Source organism: Patiria miniata, unplaced genomic scaffold, assembly GCF_015706575.1.
Source record: "Patiria miniata isolate m_02_andy unplaced genomic scaffold, ASM1570657v1 HiC_scaffold_2, whole genome shotgun sequence".
Lineage (NCBI taxonomy): Eukaryota > Metazoa > Echinodermata > Asteroidea > Valvatida > Asterinidae > Patiria > Patiria miniata.
Genome location: NW_024037058.1, coordinates 8,776,708 through 8,803,146, shown reverse-complemented (window position 1 = coordinate 8,803,146; position 26,439 = coordinate 8,776,708). Strand labels below are relative to the sequence as shown.

At 43.7% G+C, this 26,439-nt stretch overlaps 1 protein-coding gene across 9 annotated transcripts in view; it reads left to right on the top strand.

The window, feature by feature from the left end:
• LOC119726304 (voltage-dependent calcium channel subunit alpha-2/delta-2-like) overlaps positions 1-24,085 on the top strand; it is an 87,756-nt gene extending 63,671 nt beyond the window's left edge. For 8 of the 9 annotated variants that reach the window (XM_038197953.1, XM_038197951.1, XM_038197947.1 and 5 more), the window contains 14 exons: positions 340-402; positions 2,628-2,746; positions 3,829-3,918; positions 5,075-5,136; positions 6,507-6,551; positions 8,209-8,280; positions 9,309-9,379; positions 11,621-11,702; positions 11,828-11,880; positions 12,916-12,974; positions 13,394-13,523; positions 20,604-20,719; positions 22,259-22,344; positions 23,664-24,084. In XM_038197953.1, the coding sequence (XP_038053881.1) occupies positions 340-402; positions 2,628-2,746; positions 3,829-3,918; positions 5,075-5,136; positions 6,507-6,551; positions 8,209-8,280; positions 9,309-9,379; positions 11,621-11,702; positions 11,828-11,880; positions 12,916-12,974; positions 13,394-13,523; positions 20,604-20,719; positions 22,259-22,344; positions 23,664-23,765 (1,150 nt within the window). In that variant the 3' untranslated portion in view covers positions 23,766-24,084. Of the gene's footprint in view, positions 1-339; positions 403-2,627; positions 2,747-3,828; positions 3,919-5,074; positions 5,137-6,506; positions 6,552-8,208; positions 8,281-9,308; positions 9,380-11,620; positions 11,703-11,827; positions 11,881-12,915; positions 12,975-13,393; positions 13,524-20,603; positions 20,720-22,258; positions 22,345-23,663 lie in introns of all 9 variants that reach the window. The other variant, XM_038197954.1, reaches the window with a different exon arrangement.
• Positions 24,086-26,439: the final 2,354 nt, after the last annotated feature.

Below are 26,439 nucleotides of genomic sequence, written 5' to 3'. Positions count from 1 at the left end.
ACTTACTATGGTAAATTGGGGGCAGTATTTGAAATAAGCCAGTTTATTTTTCCAACGCTGGTCTGTTAAAATACAAAAATACAACTTTCCTTAAAAAAGTCAGCACACAAGGTGCCATGATCTTACAGGATGCTTTGGACTGTCATTCAATTACAATCCAGTAAGGTATTTAATGATAATTTGGAAATTTTGTTTTTGGATGTCTTCAAATGTATATTGCCTTAACACAGCATTACATCTCGTAAAACATGTCCACATGATTTTGAATTTTGCTGTGCTAATAAATCCCCTCAAACCACTCCTCACTGTAATGATTTCTGTAACGTTCTCAATTCGCAGTGATGGGATAATTTTCAACGCAGTAGCAACCCACGGTGGTGTGACCAGAATCTATCCCAGCAGGTAAGCGTGTTAACACACTGACAAAATCACCTTTATAGTTCTAATTGTTGTACAATTTGATTGTTTGACATCATTATTACTACTATTACTGTAATAGGGCGACAGGTTTTGCGAACTCCGTCCACAATAGGGCGATACACCTTATTGAGGCTACAAAATAACTGTCGCCCTTTTATGAAAACGACCCTTAGGACAAGGAATTTTGCTGTCGCTAACCATCTAGATCGATTCCTCATGGTCCAATTAGTATAAATACTAAATTTCGTGGATAAAACATAAGGTGAACTTGGGTTAGGTGACAGTTTAGGTTTGTGCACAAGTCTATGGGAAAGTCACCCTATTGGGGCGAAAAGAGTTATTATTATTATTATTGTTATTATTATTATTAATCATTTCTGGTAATGAAACCAAGGATTCCTCAAAAGCGCCCTAGGCACTGTAGCTCGCAAGCCTGAAGAAACCTGTGGAGAGAAGACAATGAGAAGAAATTACAGTTTTAGAGGTGGGAGGAAAAGCCCAGAAGAATATTCTGGGGAAAACCCATGGAATCAGGCAGGGACTGAAAACCCAATCCACATATTGGCCCAGGCGAGATTCGAACCTGGGTCACAGCGGTGGAAGGCGAGGAAAGTACCGCTACGCCAACCTGACTCCCAAACATAACCAAACAAGCAAACAAACAAACAACAAAGTGTTAAACCTCCAAGAAAGAGTCTTACTCTCAGTGTACATTTTCTTTATAAAGAGAACATCCAGTAGCAGAGTTTTGTACACTCCCTACTGTTTTTAGTACTGGACCATGTCAGCCAAAATCCATCAATCCCACTGCTTCCAATGAATGCTTTGCTTTAGGCCTCCAGGCCCAAGTCCATCATACTCCATCAATATTTAGTCAAACCAGGCCTGCAGGACCAAGTCCCCGCAAAATCCATCAATATGGGGGTATGGATTTTGATGGAGTTGGGGAGGATAGGATTAACCCTAACCTTCCTGAATCCATAAAAATCCATACCCCTGCTTTGGAGGATTTCAGCGCATTCAGGATACCTCCATATAGAAAACTTGGAGATTTTGATAGATTGAGGATTGTAAGCCAAGTGGTACTGCAGGATTTTGATGGATCCGGGATACCTCCATATTGAGCAGTCACCAATTTCAACACATTTAATTGGTGGCTTTTGGTGGATTCAGGATACTTTCTAGTAAAGATACCCAAGGGGTTAGGGTTAAAGACTATCCATGCTATTTTGACCACACACAAAAATTAAATTGCTATTTTCTAGAAAATACACATATGTTATTCACTTTTGAATGAGACACTGTCCAAGAAAAATTGGCCCATGTTAGGTATGGAATAATTATTGAACAAATTTTGAATAATTGGTGACCTACTTCTTCAAACCAAATAATGATTATGCAATTTTACAAGAAGCTTCCGCTCAGCTGAAAGTCATACTAACAAAAAGTGCAGACAAGTGAGGCGCCTCATGCAATGCTCCCCGTGATGATTGGGTACAATTTGTAGGGGTTCAGTGACCACTGAGCCATTAACACTCCAAAGCTGTCATGTTTGAAAAAAAATGGGTGGGAACACTGATCAGTTCAGTGGGCAGGCTATACGTGAACCAAGAAGACCGCTAGCGAGTGAATGCGGTAACAATCAGAGACCATGGAGCAAACTTGGGGATGGTACAGTTGTTTTCTTTATATGCTTTTGTCACCTCCCCCCCCCCCCCCCCTCCCCAAAATTTTTTTGAAGGCTTAAGTTATTTTTAGGTTGTTCTGAATATCCAGTTTCCAAAATAAAAACGGAGTAGTGGAATTCAAAACGGACTTTAAGCCTAACCCTGCCAGATGCAACACAGTGCGTCAGGTTGAAAAGAACTGGTGCACTTTGATGCATTCAGCTACCAACACCAGTGCATGGATGGCCAGCTCTGAAACAATGAGAGCTAAGTCCCATTGATCAATGCCACAGTTGTATCCTGCTGCGTGCGGTGACCACAGACTCTGAGGCAGTGTGGCCTTCAGACTTTTCCCCTGATGGATCTTGCTACATGTACAAAATGGCAGGCTTGTCACTGTAAGTCGAGGGTTGCATGTTTCTGCGTTTGGCAGGGTTCTATAGCAACCATACCCTGGAGGGTTAGGGTTAAAGAAATCCTGATTTTAATCCCACCACTAGTTTAAAATAACCCAAGCTGTATGATGCAATTGTCTTTCAGCGTTCCGGAGGAATGGACTGCCGAGGAGATAGCGGCTTTCCAAGATCCATGGGATCAGCAGTACTACCGAAGGGCACTATACACTGACAAATACGTCTTTGCTGCACCCTACAACTCAGGTGGGTGAGGCTCATAAGCTTATTTTGTTTGGGGGATGGGGGAGACTCCCCCCCCCCCCCCCCCAAAAAAAAAAGGGGGAAAAATGTATTGGAGTGAAGAGGACTGTGTCAACCAGTTCAGAGGACGTGACGACACGCATTGGCTGTTTTTATACACAGGCACGGATGACGGATTATATGTGACCTGTTCTGTCAAAAGCAGACGATTCTGGGCAGAGGTTGAAATTGAGAAAGGGCCAAAAACGCTGTGGGTGATTTTTTTTTTGATTTTCTAATTTTTGCATATTTGTAATCTTGAACATGTCTAAAATATACTATATAAGTTTGAAACCCTAATTTGAACTCTAAATGTAGTATTTTTGATGATTTGTTAAGGTATATCAGTTAAAGAAATGTCACTTGAAACAGGTCTTAAAATAGAACCCAAACTTTAACTGCCATTTTCTCCGTTCTCTACTTTTCGACACGATGAACTTCAAAATAGCATAACTTTGCCTAGGAATGACCGGTTTCAAAAATTAAACCACAAACTAAAAGGAAACTGTACATATTTTAACACTAAGCAAAAATCTCATCTTTGACCATATGCCCAGAAAAGTCTGATTTTGACAGAACAGGTCACATATGTCAAGATTGCCTCGACTCGCCTCCGGGTGACTTCTAAACACGCCAATCCCTTGTGCTATTTGTACACACACACACTCAAAGACCGTGAAGTCTGTAAAGTCTGACCATGTTATTTTGGTAGCGCTGATAAAAATACGCAGAGCTATACGGCATGTTTCCAAATGTGCCAAACTGAACTATTTAGTTCGGTTTGGTTTTGTGGGGTTCACAAATGCTATGTTCGGCGAATTTTGGTTCGGTTTGGCGGTTAGTCTGTACGTCTAGATTGAGTCATTGAGTAAAGATGACGTTCTTAACTGAGCCTTTTGGGTCCAGATCCTCTATCCAAGCTACCGCTACATGTATAGTCTTGGGGTTTTTTTCCCATTAAATGTTTGACCTTATGAATTTCTGTCACTGATGGTCAGCGAATGTTCAATTCCAAATCTGCTGCTGCTTTTGGAATTCATATTTAGACGGTGTGATGTTGCCAGTGAATGAATCCTACTGGACATCTCTCATGGTCAGCAAGGCAGTTCACATGACCAAGGACATCATACATGCAGGTAAGTAGATTCTTTGCATGCTGGGGATCCTCCCAAATGAGTCTCGTCGGTCCATTTTCACGAAAATCTGTGAACGTCTTTGTAGCAAACACTGACCAGTCTAGTCACAGACTCCCATGTCTGAGTTTACCCAATTTTTGTCAGCCTGATCGGTTGAATGTAAGTTGAGGTCAACAATGTTAAATTTATAATAGACCTCAGTTCGCAGTATTTTCAGATGTGTTGTAAATTCTAATGCTTTCTTTTCTTTCGAAGTACCCATTGGATGGGCCCAGGCTGGATACAAACTAAATGCAAAAAAATAGGATGTTACATGTGTTATAGATCCTATACATGGATGTGCCATATTCTCACTGGAAGGCTTTTAGGGAGTGGCGTCCCTTGCCTCAGTGTGATGACTGGCCAGGGTAGTGTAAATGGGCTCCTAAGATGACAAAACAGTGTAGGAATTGGTCATGGAAAGCCCTAATTTGTCCTGGAAATTTTCAGATTTCTGTGGGAACCCTGCTTTATTACAGGAAGATTCTAGAAAAATTTCTGAATTCTGCAACTAAAATCCCATACAATGGTCGTATCGTGGATATACTTGTCCACAACTTGTTCCACATATTTAAGGAGATGAATCCTTGTGGTGCAAGCAAAAATCAATCTTGTTAATTACTCGTTGATTTCCATTCCAAAAGAGGTTCTCCAAATTGTCAACAATGAAACGATTATATTTTCTATGGGTTCCGCGCACAAGTACCCCCTCAACGGTAAGAGAGGGAGAGTTGGGGGAGGCCACTGGGAGAGGTATTTGAACGCATCGGCTGGCCAGCTGCAGGGCCCAATTTCATAGAGCTGCTTAAGCAGAAAATTTGCTTAAGCACGAAAAAACATTGCTTAGTAAAATTAGGTTACCGGCCAAAACTCCATGTGATGTACATTGCTTGTGACTGGTATTTAGCTGTTGTTTACTTAGCATAACAATCGCATGGAGTTTTGGTCGGTAACCTGATTTTATTAAGCAAGACGTTTTTGTGCTTAAGCAAATTTTGTGCTTAAGCAGCTCAATGATATTGGCGAAGATGCTATGGCTTTGTGCACATTCAGAATAAACCTGTAAATCATGAAACCATAAATGATTGTTTCCTCTTTTGTTTCTTTCCATCTCCAGTTGTCGCTGCCAGTTTGGACCCCGATGTGTTCAATGACATGTGGATAGGCAAAACTAAAAAGGTTGGAATGTATTCCTTTGCAGTGTACCCTCCGCGCAGGCACCGTACTGCAAAGAGCAGTCCGTTTTGCTTAATTTTCTTATTAAAAAAAATTCATATTTCACAAGTTTCTCATTCAAACAGTGCCAAATAAAGTGGTGAGCGCCCCTTTAACTAATAGTTCAACTATTAACCCTGAAAATAGCCAAACCCCAGCTCCCCTGAGAAGAACCACATGTTTGTGTAGTAAAGTCCTAACATTGAGTCTAGCCGGCCTCAACGCAGGGCATGGATAGTGAACCATCCCGTTAATAGAACTAGTCAGCAAGCCCAAGTGACGGCTGTGTGCAGTTGTCTGACCACTTTACAATCTTCAAACTGTAACTTGATAGACAGCAAACAGTTGAGTTAATTTGGACCCCCCTATTATAATGTGTTCTACAGACTGTACTATTCCTGGAATCGTGCGTGGAAAATATAGGTTTTTCCCGGCCAATTTCCTAAAATGTTCATTCACTTCTGAAAATCAGTAATTCATTTTCGTCTAAATTTGAGAATCGCTCTAAACACGCGTTTCATTTTTGCTACCAGAGCATTCGATTCCATTTCAGTTCAATCAAATAAGTGATGGAGCAGAACCTTTCGTTTATGTCCAATCCGATTCTTCAGTTTACAAAACTTCTTTTTTACTTTTAGAGGGCAATTCAAAACATTCACCATTCTATTTCTGTTTTAGTTTAATATTATCGGCACAAGATACAGTTAAGGGTTTCTTTTTCATTAGCCGTCAATCACATTAGCTTTACCTGAAGTCAATTTTAGAAAAGGTATGTTTGTGTAAATGGTTGCACAGGTAACGTGATTGGCCGTCTGCTTCTCATAACCGAATGAACGGACAATGAAAACGATTGAACTATTGTTGAATTGAAATGGGATTCAAGACGTGCATTCAAATTCAGGCGAAAACGAACGACCGATTTTCAGAAGTGAATGAACATTTCAGGAATTTGGATGGGAAAACCTATACCATACTAACGTAGAGGGTACTGCAATTACAATTTTGTATAATGTGATATTTTATCTACTCAAATATTGTCATAAATTAGCATTTCCAATAATTTTGGCCGGATCCCACGACTTAACATTACATTTCTAGTTAAAAACTTTTATTTCCCTGTTAATTCCCAATTGCATCACTGATTTTGAAAATAATTGATAACTTGGATGGCCCCACAATGAGGAGCAGATCTAGATGGAAGTAAAAAAAGAAATGTCCCTTGGATGCAAGCTTGCGTAAAACCATTGTAACCCAAATATTGTTTGCTAAATTTAACGTTGAAAAAAACAATCAGTGAGCTTTATGGGTTTTTTTTTTTTTTTAATTTGAAACAGGGATTCAACGACATGGAAGACGAGAAATTGTCCTGTGTGAATGAGGTGAGTGAATTGGACAAAGATTTTTGCATCACAGTCTTGTTTGGATGCAGTTTTGAAACCGAAGGCTTCCACTTGAGTTACAGAACACGGGCCAATTTCACGGTGCTGCTAAGCACGAAATGTTGCTCAGCACCCAAAAAAACTGGCTCATAAAAAGCAGGTTACCAGCCAAAACTCCATGTGATTTTTAATGCTAAGCAAACAGCATCTGAATACTAATCACGAGCAATATACATCACATGGAGTTTTGGCTGGTATTAAACCTGCTTTTATAAGCCAGGCTTTTTTTGTGCTAAGCAAATTTGTGTGCTTAGCAGCGCCGTGAAATTGGCCCCAGGTTTAAATCCACACCAGTGCCCAATTTCAAAGAGCTGCTTAAGCAGAAAATTTGCTTAAGCACAAAAAAACATTGCTTAGTAAAATTAGGTTACCGGCCAAAACTTTATGTGATGTACATTGCTTGTGACTGGTATTTAGCTGTTGTTTACTTAACATAACAATCGCATGGAGTTTTGGCCGGTAACCTGATTTTATTAATCAAGACGTTTTTGTGCTTAAGCAAATTTTGTGCTTAAGCAGCTCGATGAAATTGGCCCCAGACCTGAGCACCAGCTTAAAGTAAATCTAGGTTCTAGTTTCATGAAGGTTTTTTTTGTGTTTGGGAAATTCCAGCATTATGAAAGGAAGGAATGCATGTCTGTGACTGAGCCAATTAACCATGATATCTAATTAATGATTCAGAGAAATAGTCCAAAAACTCCTAGTCTGTAATCTCCTTGACCATTCACTACAATATGATGGATGGAAAGTGACATCCTGGAGCAGTAGAGGATTTCATGTACAACCTAGGCCTAAATTTGTGCACGACTGAGCATTTATAAACAAAATAAGGTCCAGCCCAAGACCTCGACGCAGTGCATCCTCCAAAATCAGCCACACAAGTTTGCCATATAGCCTCAATCCTGCAACATCCTTGATTTTGCAAAGATGATTTTGGAGGATTTGGAAAGGTAAGGGTTAAAAGCTCTGTTGCAGAGAATGCATAATATCTGTATCGCCCTTATATGAAATCTTTTGACTTGCACAAGTTTTAAAGAGTTGTGCTAAAAGTTACAAACTTTTTTTTTCTTTAATGGTGCTTTTAATATTGCTGTTGGTACGAAAAGCAAAGTCGTAGCTGGCAAAACCAGGTTCTTCGTGTTTGAAATTGTCCCTTCGTTTCTAGTGTGGAAAGGTTGTTGATTTCTTAACCGCTAACTATTAAATTGATTTTTTTCTCCAAACAAATTTTAAATTTGTATGATTTGTTTTAACAAAACAACTCTACTTTATTCCGATTTTTTTATTTCCGACCAACTGAGCAATGGCTTTCATTTTGCCCACAAATTAACCTGCCCAGCAAGAGCCGAATTATTGCTTGGCAGCCAATAAGTCGAATTCTGAGAAGAAATTATGCAATAACTAAATGTCAGTGGATTTTTCGTTTGAAGTCTCTTTGAAAATTGAACAACATCGCTAAGATAATAGCAATTGACAAAAACAAATTTTGCGAATAGATATAAATAGCGCAGGGAACGCATCTCCAACAAGGACCATATGTTGCATGTCTTGAAATTCTGTCGGATTTGAAGAATGTTTCGCCCTCTTACTTCTCCAGAGTATCCAGTGCTACATCCTTGACGATGGTGGATTCATCGTAGCAACCAACCAGGAAGATCGCCAAGGAAATGTAAGATTCCCAAAATATTGTTCCCATAAATGTCAAAAATGTATCTCCAAAAAAACAAGCATAAATTTGATTTGTCATTGGAAGCCAGCTTAAAGGGAATGTACATCATCGGCTTTTGCTGTAATTTTCAGAAATGAACTATTTGAGGGGTTAGTATAATAGATCAAATACTGTTACACTGACAAGTTTGAAGTTTTGTGTTCGAAAATGCTGGAAAAACCAAGAAAAACAAATATGTTCAAGTAGTCTGGTTCCCTGACTCCACTAAAGATGAAATGAATCAATTTATTGATGCCCGAAAATTGTAAGGTAAGGAAACCAGTCTAGCTGGCCTGCACCCATTCATGAACATGTAACCAATAGCAAACAAAATTTGGACTGAAAAAAGGGTAAATTTGGAGCAGCAGTTGAAAAATAGTTAGGTTTTTCCAACGGTGGTCGGCCGACCATCGTAGGAAATTTATACAAAATACCACTTTTCTTGAAAATGACTTCACACCAGGTGCCATAATTTTACAGGATGCTTTAGACTTTCATTTACCAACATCCTATTGAGGTATTTCGTAAAAATTTGCTAGTTTTGTTTTCCAATGTTTGCAAATGTTGTATATTCCCTTTAAAAGCACATTCCTGTGTATTAGTGCTTGTCCAAATTCATATCCGGGACGAGTTCTGGACAAGTTGCGGGTAGAATCATTCACTTTGTCTGGAAGAAGCTGTGCATTTGTCCCAGACATGTTCCGGGGGAATTTTCATCAACAACTGCTTGACTCACTAATACTGATAACTTTATTGCAGGAACACTGCAGGGAAGTTGTTCAGAATCCTGCAACTTATACCCGATACAATGTCCGCAACTTGTCTGGAACTCGTCACTGATGTTAATTCATACAGTCCCTTACTGCGCTGTCATGCAATGCATGGCCTTATGACCATTTTGTTTTGTTGGATACAGATGAATGCAGAAAGAGACACATAACAAATTGTTTAAGAAAATTATTCTTTCTTTTTTTGTTTTTCTTTCCTAGGTTGGCAGTTTCTTTGGGATTATTGATGGCGATCTGATGCTGGATCTCAAGAACAAAACTGTCTATAATCTGTATGTGGTAGTATTCAATTTCTAATATTTTTCCATCATTTTCATGATTTTATTAATTCATCAGTGCAGTGGAACGCCACTTTAACGAACATCGCTGCATCCACATACATAGCTGCCAACTAGTACGATTTTTTCGTAATTATTACGAATTGTTTGTTAAATTACGAAAATACGATTTGCCACTAAAACATTACGAATTTCCCATTTTCTACCTAACGAAAAAAAAATACTTGTAAAGTATCGTCTTTGACCAAAAACTTCTGGCGAAATGTCGCGATAATGGATGGACTGGTGACAAGTCTATTAAGAATGCAGTCAAGCACCTGATAGACATCAATGCAGTGTGCGCAGTGGAGTACTTGAGGACCAGACTAAAAATATTTTTCAATGGTGTGTCATTTGTGTGCATCTCGTGGATGTGTGGTTGTGTGTACTGTACTTTTCAGTGACGATCGTGAGCACATTTGGTCGCTTATTGCCGGGATGAGACCCATCAGTGCGAGATTTTAATCATGGAATTTAATAAGAGTATGGTTGGAATAATTGCTAATAGAGTTTGAGTTTGTCACAACGTCCAGAAAAGATAAATCAGCATGCGTTTGCAAGGTATGTTGGCGGGATATTTCTATTGCATACGGTGGCCCTAAATCATTGTGTGTAAAAACATGATACGAACTCGAAACTCCACATCGATAGCATGCATCTTAAAAAAAATATGCGCACATGTTATTGTTGTTATTATTTATTTGACTTCAACAAACAAATACAGACATTAAAACAAAATTAATTTTAATTTTTTTTTTTTTTTTTTTTTTTAATTATCTTTTGGCCTACAGTACATTATTATTCACAGCAAGAAGGGTATGCACATGTATGTGTACATGTAAACCATGTACCTGTACTCGATGTTGGTAAAGCTTTTGATAAAACGAGAAGTTGAAAATGACCGCGCGGGTTGATTACTAATTGGGATTTTGAAAAGTTGGCAGCTATGCACATAAATTGTTCATAATAGTGATCGTTCGGTACAGCGATTTTAAGCTGCCAGTGCTCCGGTACTCACTTTTCAATAAATAAATAACTTCACCCTGCATGCCCTGGTAGTTACTGAACGATGGCTTTGAACATGTGCCGACTATTGAATAATGTAATTACACAGTTGTTCATCTTACTACCTACAGCAATGGGTGGCTTTTCCTTTATGTTCCTGGGAGAAAAAATAGCGACTTGTTGCCGTTCTGTTGACATTTTTTCCAACAAAGTTCAGTACGTTATGAACACACAAATCAGGAGCCAAGCACGATGTTCAGTATAGCTGAATGTGTGGTATACATGGGCGTCGTGGGGGGGGGGGGGCAAGAGGGGGGCACTTGCCCCCCCCCCCCCCCCTGGAAAAGCAAAAAAAAAAAAAAAGGAAGAAACAAAAGAAAGAAAGAAAAAAAAAAAGAGGGGCGAAGACAAAGTGGTGTGAATTTAATGAGTTGGGGGGGGGGGCAAATTTTCCATCGAGAATGTGTTGAGAAATACAAGCATTTTTTGGCAAAACATTTTTTTGCCCCCCTCTAGAAAAAATCCTGGCGACGCCCATGGTGGTATAGCGGTGTTCGGTACAGCGACGTTCCACTGTACTGCATTAGAAACAACTCATTTATGATTTGATTATCAGTTTGATGAACATTTAATAATATTGTCATGTATCGCAGTGTATCTAAAAGGACCTCACTGTTAAGTATTAATGGTATTATTAATGCGTGGTTCAGTATTTATTGTTATTAACCTTTCAAATCAGCAGGCCTTGATTTTGCTGTCGTAGATTAATATATCAATATTTCCTAATGGATAATTGTTTTGATGTTGCTTTCATTGATAAATATGTCTTGATAGTGCTCTCACGGACCATAGTTTATTTGTATTACTTTATGTAATATGTACACTCTTGAGTTTAGATTTCTTCATATTGCATCGTTGATCAACATTTCCTGATACTGCCCCCAAACCAATACTTCTCATTATTGCCCTCGTGGATCAATATGTCTTGATATTTTCTCTTTGATTAACCTAAATTCCCTAGGTCATATTAAAATTGGGGAATTCAAGACTGTTAACATTACTTGATATTGCCTAATAGATCAATATTGCTTAATATTGCCTCATGAATCAGTATGGCTTGATATTGCCCTCATATCAATATCTCTTTCTATTGCCCTCAAATCAATATTTCTTGATATTGCCCTGACATAGGATGACAATGAATGACTTCCAGGCTGCGTGCCCCAGACAGAGTGCTGGAGCGGGATCATCTGGCCCCAGAAGCACAAGCGTGGTGAGTAGAACTAATTTAATGAAATTTGATGAAATGGCCAACATACTCAGACTTACGGCCAGTTGTCTTGAGTTAAATAAACAGAAATTCAAGTATTTCTCACATTGTTCTTTTTTTTTTTGCAGCCAACGCTCTCTGATGTGGTGAATTTCAATACTTGGGCAGTCACTGCTGCATGGTAAGTTGTGTTTTCAAACCCTTGCTATTTTGAGTGTTTATAGATATTATGGAGGAAACAAACCAACATCAGCAAACATTCAAAATGGAATGACTTGGAGGTTGCCCATTTTTTTCAGCAGGGGGCTTCTTTGTAAGTCCGTGAAGTGTGTGGCTGCTCACCTGTGCTAATTAATAGAGAGGTTTCACACATCTGAAAAGATATGCGTATGCATACGTTTAGTAACCCGCCGCAGGGATAACTCGCCACAACGAGTGTGTTATCACAACGAACCACCATCACCCACAAACCGCCAGTAGCAACGTCTTGGGGATCCTGTGGGAAACTAGTGCGCATGCACTACTTCTGCAGGAAATTACCGTCCATTTTGAGTCGCACGAGACGAGGACTATACACTACTAAGAGCTGACCAATGAAGATGCACAAGAGTCTTGCTGCATCTTGTATGCTACTGGGGTCAGAGACGAGCCACGGTTATAGACACGCTGCAGCGGGATGTTGGTCTCAGTGACACGGGAGAGCTGAGGACCCTAATGCTGGATAGGGAAGAGTGGAGGGCGCCGCCCAAGTCCCGAGTTGGTGTTGGCTAGGCTGCACCCTCGCATCGCATCCCATCGCTACTGGAAGGAATTTAGGAGTTTGATTCAGAACTAACATGAACAGTATTGAACAGGTTCGCCGCATTGCACATTCGCGACAAGATTCCCAAGACGTTTTTTCTGGCGGTTCGTGGGTGATGGTGGTTTGTCATGATAACGCCCTTTCACGGCGGCAGGTTATCGCAGTTGCGACAACCTGCTGCGTCATCAACGGGTTGTAGAATATGTTGTACAGTCCTACTTCAGGGAAGCCCCTTTTTTTAACATTTGGTTAGTAGAATGTTATCTCGGCAAGAATCGTCATACTGTCATTACTGAACGAACCCACTGTTATTTTTGTTACACCTTAATTTAAATGGTCAGATATATTGTTGATGAACATAAACATTGCTGTATTTCTCCATCATTTTTATCCTTTTTTTTTTTATTTGTTAAGGTCATTCCTTCGTCATTTTCTGTATGACATCTTCTTCCTCGGAGTCAGTGATTTTAGCAGTAAGTTTGCATTGTTTTGTTGTTTGTGGTACTATCTGATGTTACCAATAAATTTACATTTTTTTAACAAGTAAAAAACAAATTTCAAACGACACTCAAAGGATGCCCATTGGAAAACTTGTTAAATTTTGTAGTTTGTTTAAAAGAAAATGGATCACATTTCATGGCTTTGCGCAGAAATTGCTCTCTTGTGATCGAATTGATTTCTTTGGGTTGCAACATACCATGTCAGTATAGCTCGTATTGTTCAACTTCACTGTTTTGGCTACCCTGTGACACATGTTTTGCAGTTATACATGTGTACCCTTGTTGTAGTAACTTGGGCTGTGCACTCTTAACAAAGTATTTCAAATTGGCATCAAAACAAAAGGCCAGTGACCCAAAGAAAATTATATACATTTCTTCCTATTGTTTTCTAGCTTCCTATGTTGAAGCTGAAGACATAGAAGCTTCGAAAAATGTGAGCTGTATCAAGATCGTGAAGCAGTACTACCACGGGGACGGCATCAGAGACTCCAGTGGTTTGATTGACTGTACCAGCTGCTCAAGGTATTAAGCACAAGCCTTGACCCTCAAGCCCGGTTCATACTTCACGCGAATGCGAATGCGAAGCGAATTTGACGTCATGAAACATTCGCTGTGAAATTCGCCCGAGTTGAAATATGTTTAACTTTTACGAATTCGCAGCGTGAATACTTGCCATGACGTCACAAATTCGCTTTCACTTTCGCGCCAAGTATGAACCGGGCTTAACCCTGCCAGATGCAACACAGTGCATCAGGTGTAAAAGTCTTTGGAACCCTGCTGCATTGAGCCATCAACAATGGTGCATACACTGCCAATTCCAATACAATGAGAGCTAGTCCCATTGAACAATGCCACAGTTGTATCCTGCTGCATTCGGTGACCAAAGACCCTGAGGCAGTTGGGCCTTGAGATTTGTGACTTGATGGATCTTGCTACACTGGGCAGGCTTGTCACTTTGAAAGGTGTTGCATGTTGCTGCATTTATAATGAGCAGGTTGTCAGTATTTCGTTATTTTTGCTACATAAGTCGGTAATCTTTGGTATCAAAAAAGAAAATATGTCACTATACTGTATTATTTTAATTTAATCCAAGCCTAAGAGTTTGAGCTACAAACTGTTTTAAATTTTTAGCTGCGGAAAGCAGCTCTCCAAGTACTCATGTCTCTCCGTTAGTCCGTAGGTTAGTTAGTTAGTAACAAACGTCGGAATGCGCACCTGTGCACTGTAACTCACCTTAGCCAGCTACTGCTTGAGGCCCTGTGTCAGTTTTATGACCCTCAAGGGAGGGCAGGCAGACTTGCATTATCGACGTCAAGTTTGCATTGTGACGTTCAACAAAAGGGAAATCCTTTAGTCTACATCACTCTACTTACCTGTAGAGCGAATACTACATATGCATTGTTCCCTATGCCGGCAGGCAATTTGCTAAGAGTTTTACATACAATAGCGCCCTCACGTGTCCTACCCACGACGCCCTGTGACATGCGCACCACGTTAGCGTCCTCTTTTTCTCTTAGCCGCAGGACGAGGTACACGTGAAATTTCAACGACCTGAATTTCGCTATTTATTGGTACCTCTTTTGCTTAGAGAAAGCTATTTCGAAAAGAAAGTATTGTAGAGTTGTTCTAGTGAAGTATTGTAGAGTTGTTCTAGTGAAGGATTTGAGTGAAAGTGAAAGAAATGAGTAATAGGAAGTTGGGGAGGACCGGGTGTGTCGATAATGGAGGGACGTACATCCCACCAGACAAGCCCGAGTTCTCGGGGGACTGCACCGGTGATGGTACGTCACCGCGGCAGCAGTCCCCTAGTCGGCCCCTTCAGCCACTGCCGGCTGTCGGAGCTGACGGACCCGTTGACCAAGCGGGGGGCCGTACAACCCCACCGTCTTCGGTCAATGTTCGCGGGTCCGCCCAACTGAAGGGGAAACGCACCGGCAAGACAAAGAAATTGTCTAACGCCGGGGCAATACCCAAAAAGGGACGTACGGCAAAAGGTGGCCCCGCTACGGGGCGCACCGTGCCTGTCCCTGGCCCGTCTACGGGGCACACGCAGCCGGAGGAAGTACTCCTCCATGGCTCAGTGCACCCAGGCCCACCCAGCCCCGTGATTACCACGATGCCTGGGGATGGGCTGTTATATGGCCGGTTGATTGACCGTACAGCACCCGCCTATGTTACCGGCGTGGGGGCGCTGTCGGCCGCCCGGGCTATTGATAGCGTAGAACCGAATCCCTGGGATTCCCCCAGAGATTTAACGCTACGCTCGGAGGGCCCTGCCTCCACATCGGATTTCATTCGTTGTTCGGGCATCCCCGTGTCCCCGCAATCCTCGGCAACTACTCGGAGTCGCTCCTCAAAGAAGAAAAAATCAAAAAAGAGCCGCCGTTCCCGCCGTTCTTCGACGAGTTCCAGCGAGTCATCCGGCCGATCGCACCGTGGGAAACGCCACAAGGGTGGCGACCCGATCTCACGCGATGATTTTTTGGAGGCCTTTCACTCCCTCGCGGCCTCATTGTCGGGCCGACAGGGAGATTACGGTCACAGTTGGCCGACTCCGGGCCAAAGGGACATACCGCACACGGTTAGCCGTGCGCCGGAGTCCCCTCCAGAATTACAGCCCCCACACGCCGGTCATCACGGCCGTGGTGGGGTGACTACAGACCAGCGGACAATGCCGTGCACGGAGGGCCGTGCACCGGCGTCCCCGCCCGGTATTAGTTTACACCCATCGGCGTCACTGGACTCTGAGCGGGGCTCGATACCGGGACGCCGTCACGGCGCTGCTTCGCCCCCGGGGCCTGGTTCCCATTCCCCGGTGGCAACTCGCCCCCCGGACTCTGACAATTCGGCGGACGAGAGCGAACTGACCCGCACCATGCAACGCCTATCGGTGGCTGAGACCGAACTCCGCTTGGTCCAACGGGATATGATCAGAGTTCTAAATCTTCCTGCTGGTACCGAACCTCCTCCTCCTCCTGAGCGTCAGTCGTTCAAGAAGCGATCGGGACCGACGGCAGAACCGGTCCGGGCTTTTCCCACAATGCCCTTGGACCGCGTGTGCGTTGACCACATCGACGGTATAATGCACGCAAAGACTTGGAGTGCCTACGCTAAACGCGTAGACTCATATTATCATTTCCCCCCAGGAGATTTTGAGAAATATTTCTCAACTCCGGTCCTGCCGGACTCGGCCATTGACAAGCTCGCCGCTGACCGAGGGACAGCTTCATCCAAGGTTCCTTTTACAGACAAGACCCGTGGAAAGCTGGAAGATGTCACCCGCAGAATGGACTCGGCGGCACGCATGGGTATGCGTGCGACGTCCTTTCTTCTTCTCCTGTCAGAGTACCTGGCACTGGGATATGAAGAAGATTCGGTGATACCAGCCGACATGATGGTGGCTGCTCTCCATTGCCTCGATCGCGGCCTGTGCTCCACTCTCGACCAGTTTGCTAGAGTGTCGACCTTAGCAACATCGTCACGCCGCGCCAATGTGCTAGATGCGCTTTTCCTCCCTTCGCCGGGAGCACGAAAGCGTCTCGACGATCTCCCGCTCTCAGGCCCGGACTTATTTTCTGGTAAGTTCCAGGAGGCCATGGAGGCCGAAGCAAAGCGCCTCAAGGCCACGGAGAAAATAAATCTCAAGAAACCGGTCGAGCCGAAAACCGCGGACAAGAAGAAACAGCCATCTTTTGTCATTCCCCGGCGCCGCCCCCCGGTCAGAGCGGCCCGTGGTGGATTTCGTGGGCGCGCCGATAAGGCGGTCGGCCCGCGCTATTCACAACCACATACCGGACAACAGCGTCCCCAGTCGGGACGCGGTTTCCGTGCGCCCACTCCCCGGTACACCGGGGCGTGGCGCAAGTGACTTATGCGTCTCCAGGCGGCCTCCCACCGCTGGACCCGTGGGAGGCCGCCTTCAGGAGTTCGTGGGGTCCTGGGTGCAGGTGACTTCCGACCGGTGGGTCCTCGAAACAATCAGCAGCGGTTACGCGCTCGAGTTTACGAGGACCCCCCCGTCGGACATGCTAATTCGGACAACGCCCGTACCGCCCGACACAGCAAAACGCCGCTCCCTCGAGGAGGAGATCGACGCCCTCCTTCTGAAGAGAGCAGTTCGTGTTGTCCCCCAAGGGGGGACCCGGGCAGGTTTCATGTCAACCTTCTTCTTGGCCCCCAAGAAGGAAACCGGCGTGTGGCGTCCAATACTGAACTTAAAACCCCTCAACAAGTTCATACGTCCGAAACGTTTCCGCATGGAAACGTTACGGACCATTCTTGCATCGATCATGACACCAGCGTGGGCGGCCAGTATAGACTTGAAAGACGCGTACTTTCACGTACCGATCAGGCCGGAACATCGCAAATTCCTACGTTTCCAATACAAAAATACACTGTACGAATTTGTGGTGCTCCCGTTCGGGCTATCCACTTCTCCGCGGGTGTTCACCCGGATCGTGAAGACGATCGGGGCGGCACTGCGGCGTCGAGGGGTCATGATATTCATGTACCTCGACGATTGGCTAGTAGTGGGCCGTTCTCGAGGGGAGACGGAAGCGGCGCTCCAACTAACGTGGCAACTTGCTTCCGACCTGGGATTTCTCATCAACACCAAGAAATCCCATCCAGTCCCCTCTCAGGTTCCCACCTTTCTAGGTGCATCCCTCGATCTTCGCAGGGGACTGGCCCGGCCATCGGAGGACCGCCTGCTGAACCTTCGGCAGTGCGTGTCCCTCTTCCTCCCGACGGTAGTGGCTCCGGCCCGAGCCTGGCTCAGGCTGTTGGGCCTTATGGCCAGTCTGGTGGACTTGGTGGATTTTTGCAGGCTGAGGATGAGGCCAATTCAACTTCACCTGCTGTCTTTCTACAGACCCCGCTGGCACCCGATCGACCATCCGGTGCCCACTACGTCTTGGCTAGTCCCCCACCTTCGTTGGTGGCTAGTCGAGGCCAATATAACGCAGGGCCGTGTTTTCCGCCCGCCCCGCCCGTCGGTACTTATCACAACCGACGCCTCAGGGTACGGCTGGGGGGCTACCCTCCACCCGCGACAGGTCGCGGGCGTATGGGGCCCCGCACATCAGTCATCTCACATCAACGTCCTGGAAATGCTGGCAGTCACCAACGCACTAAAACATTTCCAGTCGGACGTCAGAGGGCAAGCAGTCCTGGTCCGATGCGACAACGCCACAGTGGTGGCATACATCAATCACCAGGGTGGCACTCGGTCAGGCCATCTGTGTGCACTAACGTGGGATCTCACCCTCTGGTGCATACATCACGGGATAGCCCTGTCGGCAGTCCACATCCCGGGGGAAGAGAACGTCACAGCCGACGCTCTCTCCAGAGGCTGGATCGCCCCGACAGAGTGGTCACTGCTCCCACAGGTGGCTCAGTCGATCTTCAGACTAATCGACCGGCCGCATGTGGACCTATTCGCGTCGCGAATGAACAATCAACTACCGATCTACTGCGCGAGGGGCCCAGATCCCAACGCGTGGCAGACCGATGCACTGTCGGTGCGGTGGGACGGCCTACTGGCCTATGCCTTCCCACCCATCTCCCTCGTTTCTCGAGTGCTGACCAAGATCGAGCAGGAGGATTGCCGAATTCTCCTCATAGCCCCGTTCTGGCCCCGCCAGCCGTGGTTTCCCCGGCTCGTCCGACTCTTGGTTCACCGCCCGGTAATTCTACCGAAGAGGGCCGATCTTCTTTATCAGCCCAGCTCGGGAATCAATCACCGGGCTCCGGGGGATCTTCACCTGACGTGCTGGGTATTGTCACGCGATCCCTCTGCTCAGCAGGCCTTTCGCGACGAGCTGCAACAATTGCAGCCCAGTCCCGTAGAGCCTCAACCAGAAAGGTGTACGATAGCCGACTACGCCATTTCTTTAAATGGTGTAGACGACAATCCATTCATCCCCCCAATACTTCTGTAGGGGAAGTGGGGGATTTCCTCCTATACCTTTTTGACAGTGGGCTCACGACGGCCACAGTTAAAAATTATCGATCGGCAGTTGCCGCGATCCATCAGGGATTTTCGGACGGTTCCTCCGTTTCCGACAACCCTGCAATTAGCCAACTGATCAAGGGGATGTTTAATACTCGTCCCCCAGTACGCACATTAATCCCATCTTGGGACCTCTTCGGTGTATTATCTACACTGGCGAAGGCTCCCTTTGAACCAATGAATTGCTCAACTTTGTTACAGCTCTCCATCAAAGTAGCTTTTCTATTGGCTGTTGCTACGTCCCGACGACGTAGCGAACTACACTCGTTATCGATACAGACAGGACACATCCGGTGGGAACCGGGGGGTGTCCGCCTGATCCCTACGGCCGGTTTTCTCGCAAAGAACCAGTCGGAGACCTTTATGCCCCCGGACATCTTTGTCCCGGACATCAAGTCTTTTTCGAACGAGGCAAACGACAAACTTTGGTGCCCAGTTCGAGCACTTAAGTGGTATGTCAACCGTACGAAGTCACTTCGTACGGGACACGAAAAATTGTTCATCACGACGACCCCGCCCCATGGGCCGGCGTCCCGCGATACAATCACTCGCTGGATCGTGACGGCTATCCGGTCCGTACCGGGCGGCTGGCCAGCGACCCAGGGACCCATTCGAGCGCATGAGGTCAGGGGAGTGTCCACCTCGTGGGCCTTTTTTAAGGGTGTCCCCCTAGGTGACATCGTCAAGGCAGCCTGCTGGAAGAACCCTAACACGTTCTCCGAATGCTACCTGAAGGATGTCCTCCAGGCAGATGGCAAGGCTGGAAGAGAAGTGCTGCTAGCGGCCAGTCGAGCCTCACAGAAGCACTAACGGGTGAGCATATAAATATACATATATATATTGGTATGGGCATTAAGTTTACTTAGATGTATCTATCATGTGTTCATTCCCATAATGGTTACACCCCCCTGACTTTTTGCGCACGAGCTCTTTGGGTTCCCCTGACGAGGTGAAACCTAGAGCGTCTGGGATGTAGGTTTTTGGTTTGGTGTTGTTTGCCTTTGGACACGCCTCATGTCCTACACCCCTGTAGACATACGGTAATTTGCGTATACCCACCGCCTTACTCGGTGCGAGTCTATGCATATGTAGTATTCGCTCTACAGGTAAGTAGAGTGATGTAGACTCCCCCCCACAGAAGTGTGGTTGGGGTCTACGAGCGAATACTTACCTGTAGAGCACCCCTCCCTCCTTCCCCACTATACTTGATTCCTTGAGTGCTTACGCAAGTAACACTTGAGAAAAAGAGGACGCTAACGTGGTGCGCATGTCACAGGGCGTCGTGGGTAGGACACGTGAGGGCGCTATTGTATGTAAAACTCTTAGCAAATTGCCTGCCGGCATAGGGAACAATGCATATGTAGTATTCGCTCTACAGGTAAGTATTCGCTCGTAGACCCCAACCACACTTCTGTGGGGGGGATTTCAATGCCAAAGACATGTACATGCAAAAGCGCCATCTATCTCATACAGACAGGGCAGAAGGTACACATGTACGGTACAAACACAAACTCACTGGATCGCAGCTTCTGAGATCATTTTCGAGCTGGTTTAAAATGTAACAACTATGTTTGTGTTTTTGTATGATACAGGTTGTGGCGTGCAAGTCACATCGACGCCACCAACCTCCTCCTAGTGGTGACAGAATCTGGGTGCGATGCTTGCCCCAACAAAGTGGTCACCCAGGTCGCCGAGGAACCGCCTCCTGATATCCTTGACACACCCACATTGATGAGTGCTAATTAGTGCACTTGTAGTCCGGTCACAGCATAGAGCTATATTAAATTACTAGAGCGCCCTCTCCTCATTCTTGCACCTGGAGATGCTTTGAAGCCGTCCTGGGCGCAGACATTTTGAATTCATGTGCGTGTTTGTAGAACATAATGAAATGAGATGGATTGAATTTTGAAAGTGTACTCTAAATGTAACGCGCAAGTAGAACATACATGAACAACTTCAGCGCTTCATGCCGTGCAAAAAGAATCTGCAGCTGATACGCGTTGCGCTTTGCGTAGAGCAAAACAAAATGCTCATTTGCTGATCGTGCGTTACGGTTTTGGGCGTGTCGGATTCGATAACGCACCTGTATAGAATACAAATGCAGATATGCAAACAACCGTACAAAAGAAGTACACAAAGTTTTTCATAGGTTTGTGCACAAACATGGATGCCCCCAGCAGGCATCATTTTGTACATGAGTCAACGCTCTAGTACTTTCGTAAAGCTCTATGGGTCACAGGCCCTTTCCCTGACCTGAGTTTTTTGGGGGGAGGGGTCGGAGATGAAAGGGGAGGGATGGAGGGGGATTGTCAACCCCCAACTGGAACATTTCATCTCAATGCACAAAACATGAGCTGTATCATGCTTATTGCTTGTTCTGTTATGAAAAATGTATGATGTACCCAAAGAGCATGGATTTAACAGTATTATATATCAGGGCATGAAGGCATATTTAAACATAACTGAACCATCCCTCCCTCCTTAATGGCAGAACTCATTGGCAAAAGGGAGAGGACGCAGTGCGGTTGCAAATCCCCATTGGCATACATCAACCTTAATTTGTGCAAGTTTTGCCTTAAAGTCGTCAAAAGTGCTGCATAGAAATTCTACTACCCAAAAGTGACAGAGCTGCCCGTCACTGATAAATGTTCTATTTGTTGTGTTGCCGTACTTCATGCAGACATAAGGATTCTGTGCACGAGTAGCCCCTAATGGTGAAAATGAGAAAGAGTTTGCAACCTTTGAAGGAACATATGGGCAATAAGCCATAGGCGAATAAAATTGGAGTAGCATCTGGTAGCTTGACTTGCTCAAATCTTTGGCACGTTTTAACTTTGAATTCTCCAGACCAAAGAGACTGTTGCTATATCACATCATTTGGGGCAAGCCTTACGCTAGCAACCCCCAGCTCCAGAATGTGTTGGGGTCCTTGTGCCATTCTCTCCCATTGTGAGCAGTGTATTGATGCTGAGCGTCTCTTACGTAACTATGCAAGAGCTTGCCCTCGCATCGTGTGATATAGCAACAGTGTCGTTGGTCTGGAGAATTCAAATTAAAACGTGCCAAGCATTGTGAGCAAGTCAGTAAACCAGATGTTATTCAAATGAAAATGCATGCCTGAATGTTCCACTTTTCAGCCGTATCCACTTTTGCATGGAATTATTGCCCAATTGTCTATTACACACAGGTGTACAGCAAATGGTCACAAGTTAGGTTTATTTTCCTTAACTGTCTTTGACGCGTGCACGTGAAGGCCCCGATCCCTGCGAAGCAGCCAAACATCCCCGCTATCGCGAGAGGCCCAGCGAACATTGCTATGACTTCGATGAGAATGTAAGTAAAGGTTCAAGACCCAGACCACGGATTGCTCATTTTGGCAAGGAGGGGATTTTCCATATTCGTCTGGTTAATATCACCGTGCACTCTACATAGTTGCTGATCATTTATAGTGCTGTTGGATTTAATAGTGAAATTCAAAAGTCATTAATTTCATCGTTAAGTTTTTGAAAACCATAAGGAAAGTGGTGTGCATTGTATTTCAATAAGCTGGTTTTGTTTTTGTATATTCTTTTTTTGGGGGGTGGTTACTTTTGGTGGGGGGGGGGTGCAGACTGAATGAGGCAGAGTCTTAAAATTGCCTAACTGGATACTAAGCATAGTGAAAAGACAGAGAACTGTAGAACCGAGAGCGCTGGAGTGTTTGAAAGTACCAGAAGCTCTAACTTTAGTTCTGTTGATCCAGTGGGTTTATTTAGGCTACAGGTCACCCTTAACTTCAAAGACACGTTGAAACACTGGGAAAGAAACAGCCTCACATTCACATCCTCATGTGGCCGTTAAAAGCCTCACTGCAGAGACAGTACTATTGTTTCAGTACGTTTTGCAAGTTTCATATTTTGCAAGTTCCTCATCCAAACATGGGTATTAAAATAACAAGTGGAAGCCCCTTTAAATCGCTTGAACCTTTGATCTAGAATTCGGTTGACTTACAATGCAGTGCGCCACCAAAAGTTTGCCATGGAGAGTCAATTTTTCAAGTTTACGGTCAACAAAACATGGCCCATTTGAACGAGTGTCAGTAGACAACTTGAACTAATTTGTTATAGATTGGGGCATAGCGTTTGGCCGCCTTACAAAAATTCCATATTTATAAAAAGAAAAGAAAAGGGCAAACATGTACTAGAATCGTACTAGAATCGTACTCTTTCGAAGCTACTGACCAGAAAAACTAACAATTTCAAATGTCCCGCGCTGCGAATTTGTCGACCATCTCCCACAATGCACTGGCAAAAATGAACTCTCTGTTGCAAACTCTTGGTGGCATTGTGAGTGACCGAATTTCCTAGCCAAGCCCCAGCAACAAGAACCGTCTGTTGATGTGTACTCCCTTGGGTAAACGTTCTTGAGTCTGACCGAGCAGACATATATTATCCTGTCACTAGAACTAGCAATAAACCTTAAGTGGCAGTTGTCTTCAATCCATTGAGATGTACTACAAGCCCAAACAGCCTCAAGACCATTGTTGTGTGGGTGGTTAGGCTAAACATCCAACGTACTGCAAAGTGAAGTACCACCCTGTAATATGCAAAAATGGAGTGATGTTATAATGTGTGTGTTTATGACATGTATCTGATCCTTGTCTTATTCTCCAGGAGTCCTTTGACGATTGTAGTTCTGCTTCCATCTTGAGATCGCATCTCTACCGTCTCCTTGCCCTTCAGCTTCTCCTCCTCATCCTAACCAGGTTGATGTAATCTTGACCAGACCAGATATGGGTCCTAAGGAGAATATGTTTAACTTAGATTTTCTCTTCGTGTTGGTGTACGTGTATTGCGCAATCTTACATCTTAAACAAAATAATAAATGTAGCATTTCCTTCAGATAAAGTGGTTCTAATCCATGAAGATCTTTGAATGAATACATATACAGATATTACGTGAAAATGTTGACTGTACCTATTGATTTCAACTGTGTAATAATAAATATTCATAAATACCTCAGATAGTTTAGCCATTCCTATTGGTCGAAACCCCGTCACGTGGCCGGTATTAAACGGATGATAAAGACATGGCTAGCTGGTCTTAAACACTTTTCCAGTGTCACAATAAAATGTGGACTCCTAAAAATCCAGTGCCTCTTATCGTTTCATTGGTTGAACGTTCACAATCCTCACGTAGGCATGCGCAACACTACCAGGGAGTTAGAATTTTATAGTTCTAAATTCAAAACGCAACGCGCCAGGTGCGTTCTGCGCGACATCGCGTAGAACATGATACGCGCGCGTCAATCTCCATAAAAGGGTTGTTTTCATCTTACTCGCCAGCTGAACACTCCATTATTTTGTAGGAGGGATGTTTCAAAAAGCATAAAGTGAATTTGTTGAACAAAATTGGGATGTTTTGAACGAATTATATGATTTTTTTTTACCGAAAAGGTATTTATGAATGGGAATAAATATGTACTCCGTTGGTATTTATCACTCTGTTTAAGACCACTTAGAGTCTGGGTGCTGATAATTACCCTCGCCTCCGGCTCGGGTAATTATCAGCACCCCGACTCTAAGTGGTATTAAACAGAGTTATAAAAACCTCCGGAGCACACATTTATTCCCTTAATAATACAGTTCATTTTTAAGGCGCACAGTATCTGAAAATAATAATCATTCAAGGGTGCCGGTCAGTGAAAAGTCAGTGAAAAGTCAATGTGTGTGAAGTACAGGTCATTATGTATGAGAGAGAAACTGATTGAAGGGGTTTGAGGTGGCGTGTGAAGGGAGAGTCCTGTATTGCCCTCAACTCGTCTGGTAAGGAGTTCCAGAGACGCGGTGCAGATCTGGAAAATGCACAGTCTCCATAGATCGCCAAACGAATCTTCGGGAAAAAGGGTACATTGGATGCTGACCTCGGACCTGGTCTCAGTTGATGATGTTTTAACATTTCCTGCAGCTAAAGTGGGGCTAAGCCATGAACAGCTTTAAATGAATACAGATGTTACCTATATAGATATTTCGTGGATGGGGGTGAAAATGTCAACTGTACCTATTGATTTCGACAGTGTAATGTTCTTTGAGATAGCCACTTGTGGCTCATTTCTGGGATTTCGGTGACATTTGTCTTGAAAGGTCAAACAAAGTCGCTTGATCCTTGTTCATTCACTCCATCTTTTTGTTGTATTCTGCATATAGTGATGTGTGGTTTTTTTTTTCAAAATTGCAATTTCAGTTGATTCAAATGTTCAGTGTAAGCCTTTGGGCTTGATGTACTGCCGTCAATCCGCAATATGTAGTCCTTTCCGCTATTTTCCTTGTTTGGTTTGTACTTGTAATTATTATGTAAAGTCGAAATATTTTAAAGCAAAATGCGGTGAACGATCGAGTTCTACTTTGTTGTTTGTTTGTAAATACTTCTCTTGTAAAATATGTTCAAAAGTGGGAAATTTTGTTTTGACATTGAAAATGTCTTTATTTATTTTTTGACCTCTAAAATGTCAGCTTTTCAAATCATCTTTGAAACCTAGTAATCTTATATTTAATCAAGAAAGTCAAATTATGTCTTAAGATTTACACTATCAAGTTCTTTATTCATTCATGTACATATACATTTAAAAAAAAATCACTTCGCATTAAAATCACTTCGTGGATAAGTAATGTGGTATTATGATCATGCAACTATTCAAAAATTGTATTCATGTGTTTGTGATCTGGACGTGCTGTTCAATTATTGTAGCCCTGTCTTCTCTTTCTCATATATAGAGTAAGTTCTTCTCAACTGAGGTTGAGCAGATGAAATTTGTGTATCAAAATTATATTTAAATGTGTCGGTTGGTTAGAAGCAGTTTCTTCTTTTACCTCCAATATTGGTAGGTTTTCCCCCTAGCACCCTCTATAAATCCAACCAACAGATTCCAAGGTTTTATCTGCCGATACAACCAACTAGAGTCGACAGAAACGGCTTTTGGATTTTGTTTGATTCTTCTTGGATTCGGGAGGTTTGTAAGGGTTTAGGAAAGTTGATATTCTTCAAGCTTGGTATATAGGGTCCGGACGAGTAGCAGTGTATTTTTTTTTGTATATGTATCGAAACATCAGTGTGTGTAAATGGTACCTTAATATACATTGTGTGAAGGCCACAGTGTGTTATCTTGATGTGCAATGGTTGTGCACATCGCTTTTTTTTTCCACTTGGAATTCAGGAAAAAAATATTTCAAACAGTACTTGTGTTATTGTAGTTATCTTGTATGCTGAAATATTAGATTTCTATTACAATATTGTGGGTTGAATCTGTGGTGTTTTTTTATTTATTTATTCATAAAATTGAAATCTGTGATGAAGTGTCCGGAAAGTGATGGTCTGAGCCGCCAGCTCTGCTGTTTATTTAAGAAAAGAAATATGTATGACAGACCTCCGTTTGCAAGTCTGTAAAATTTCT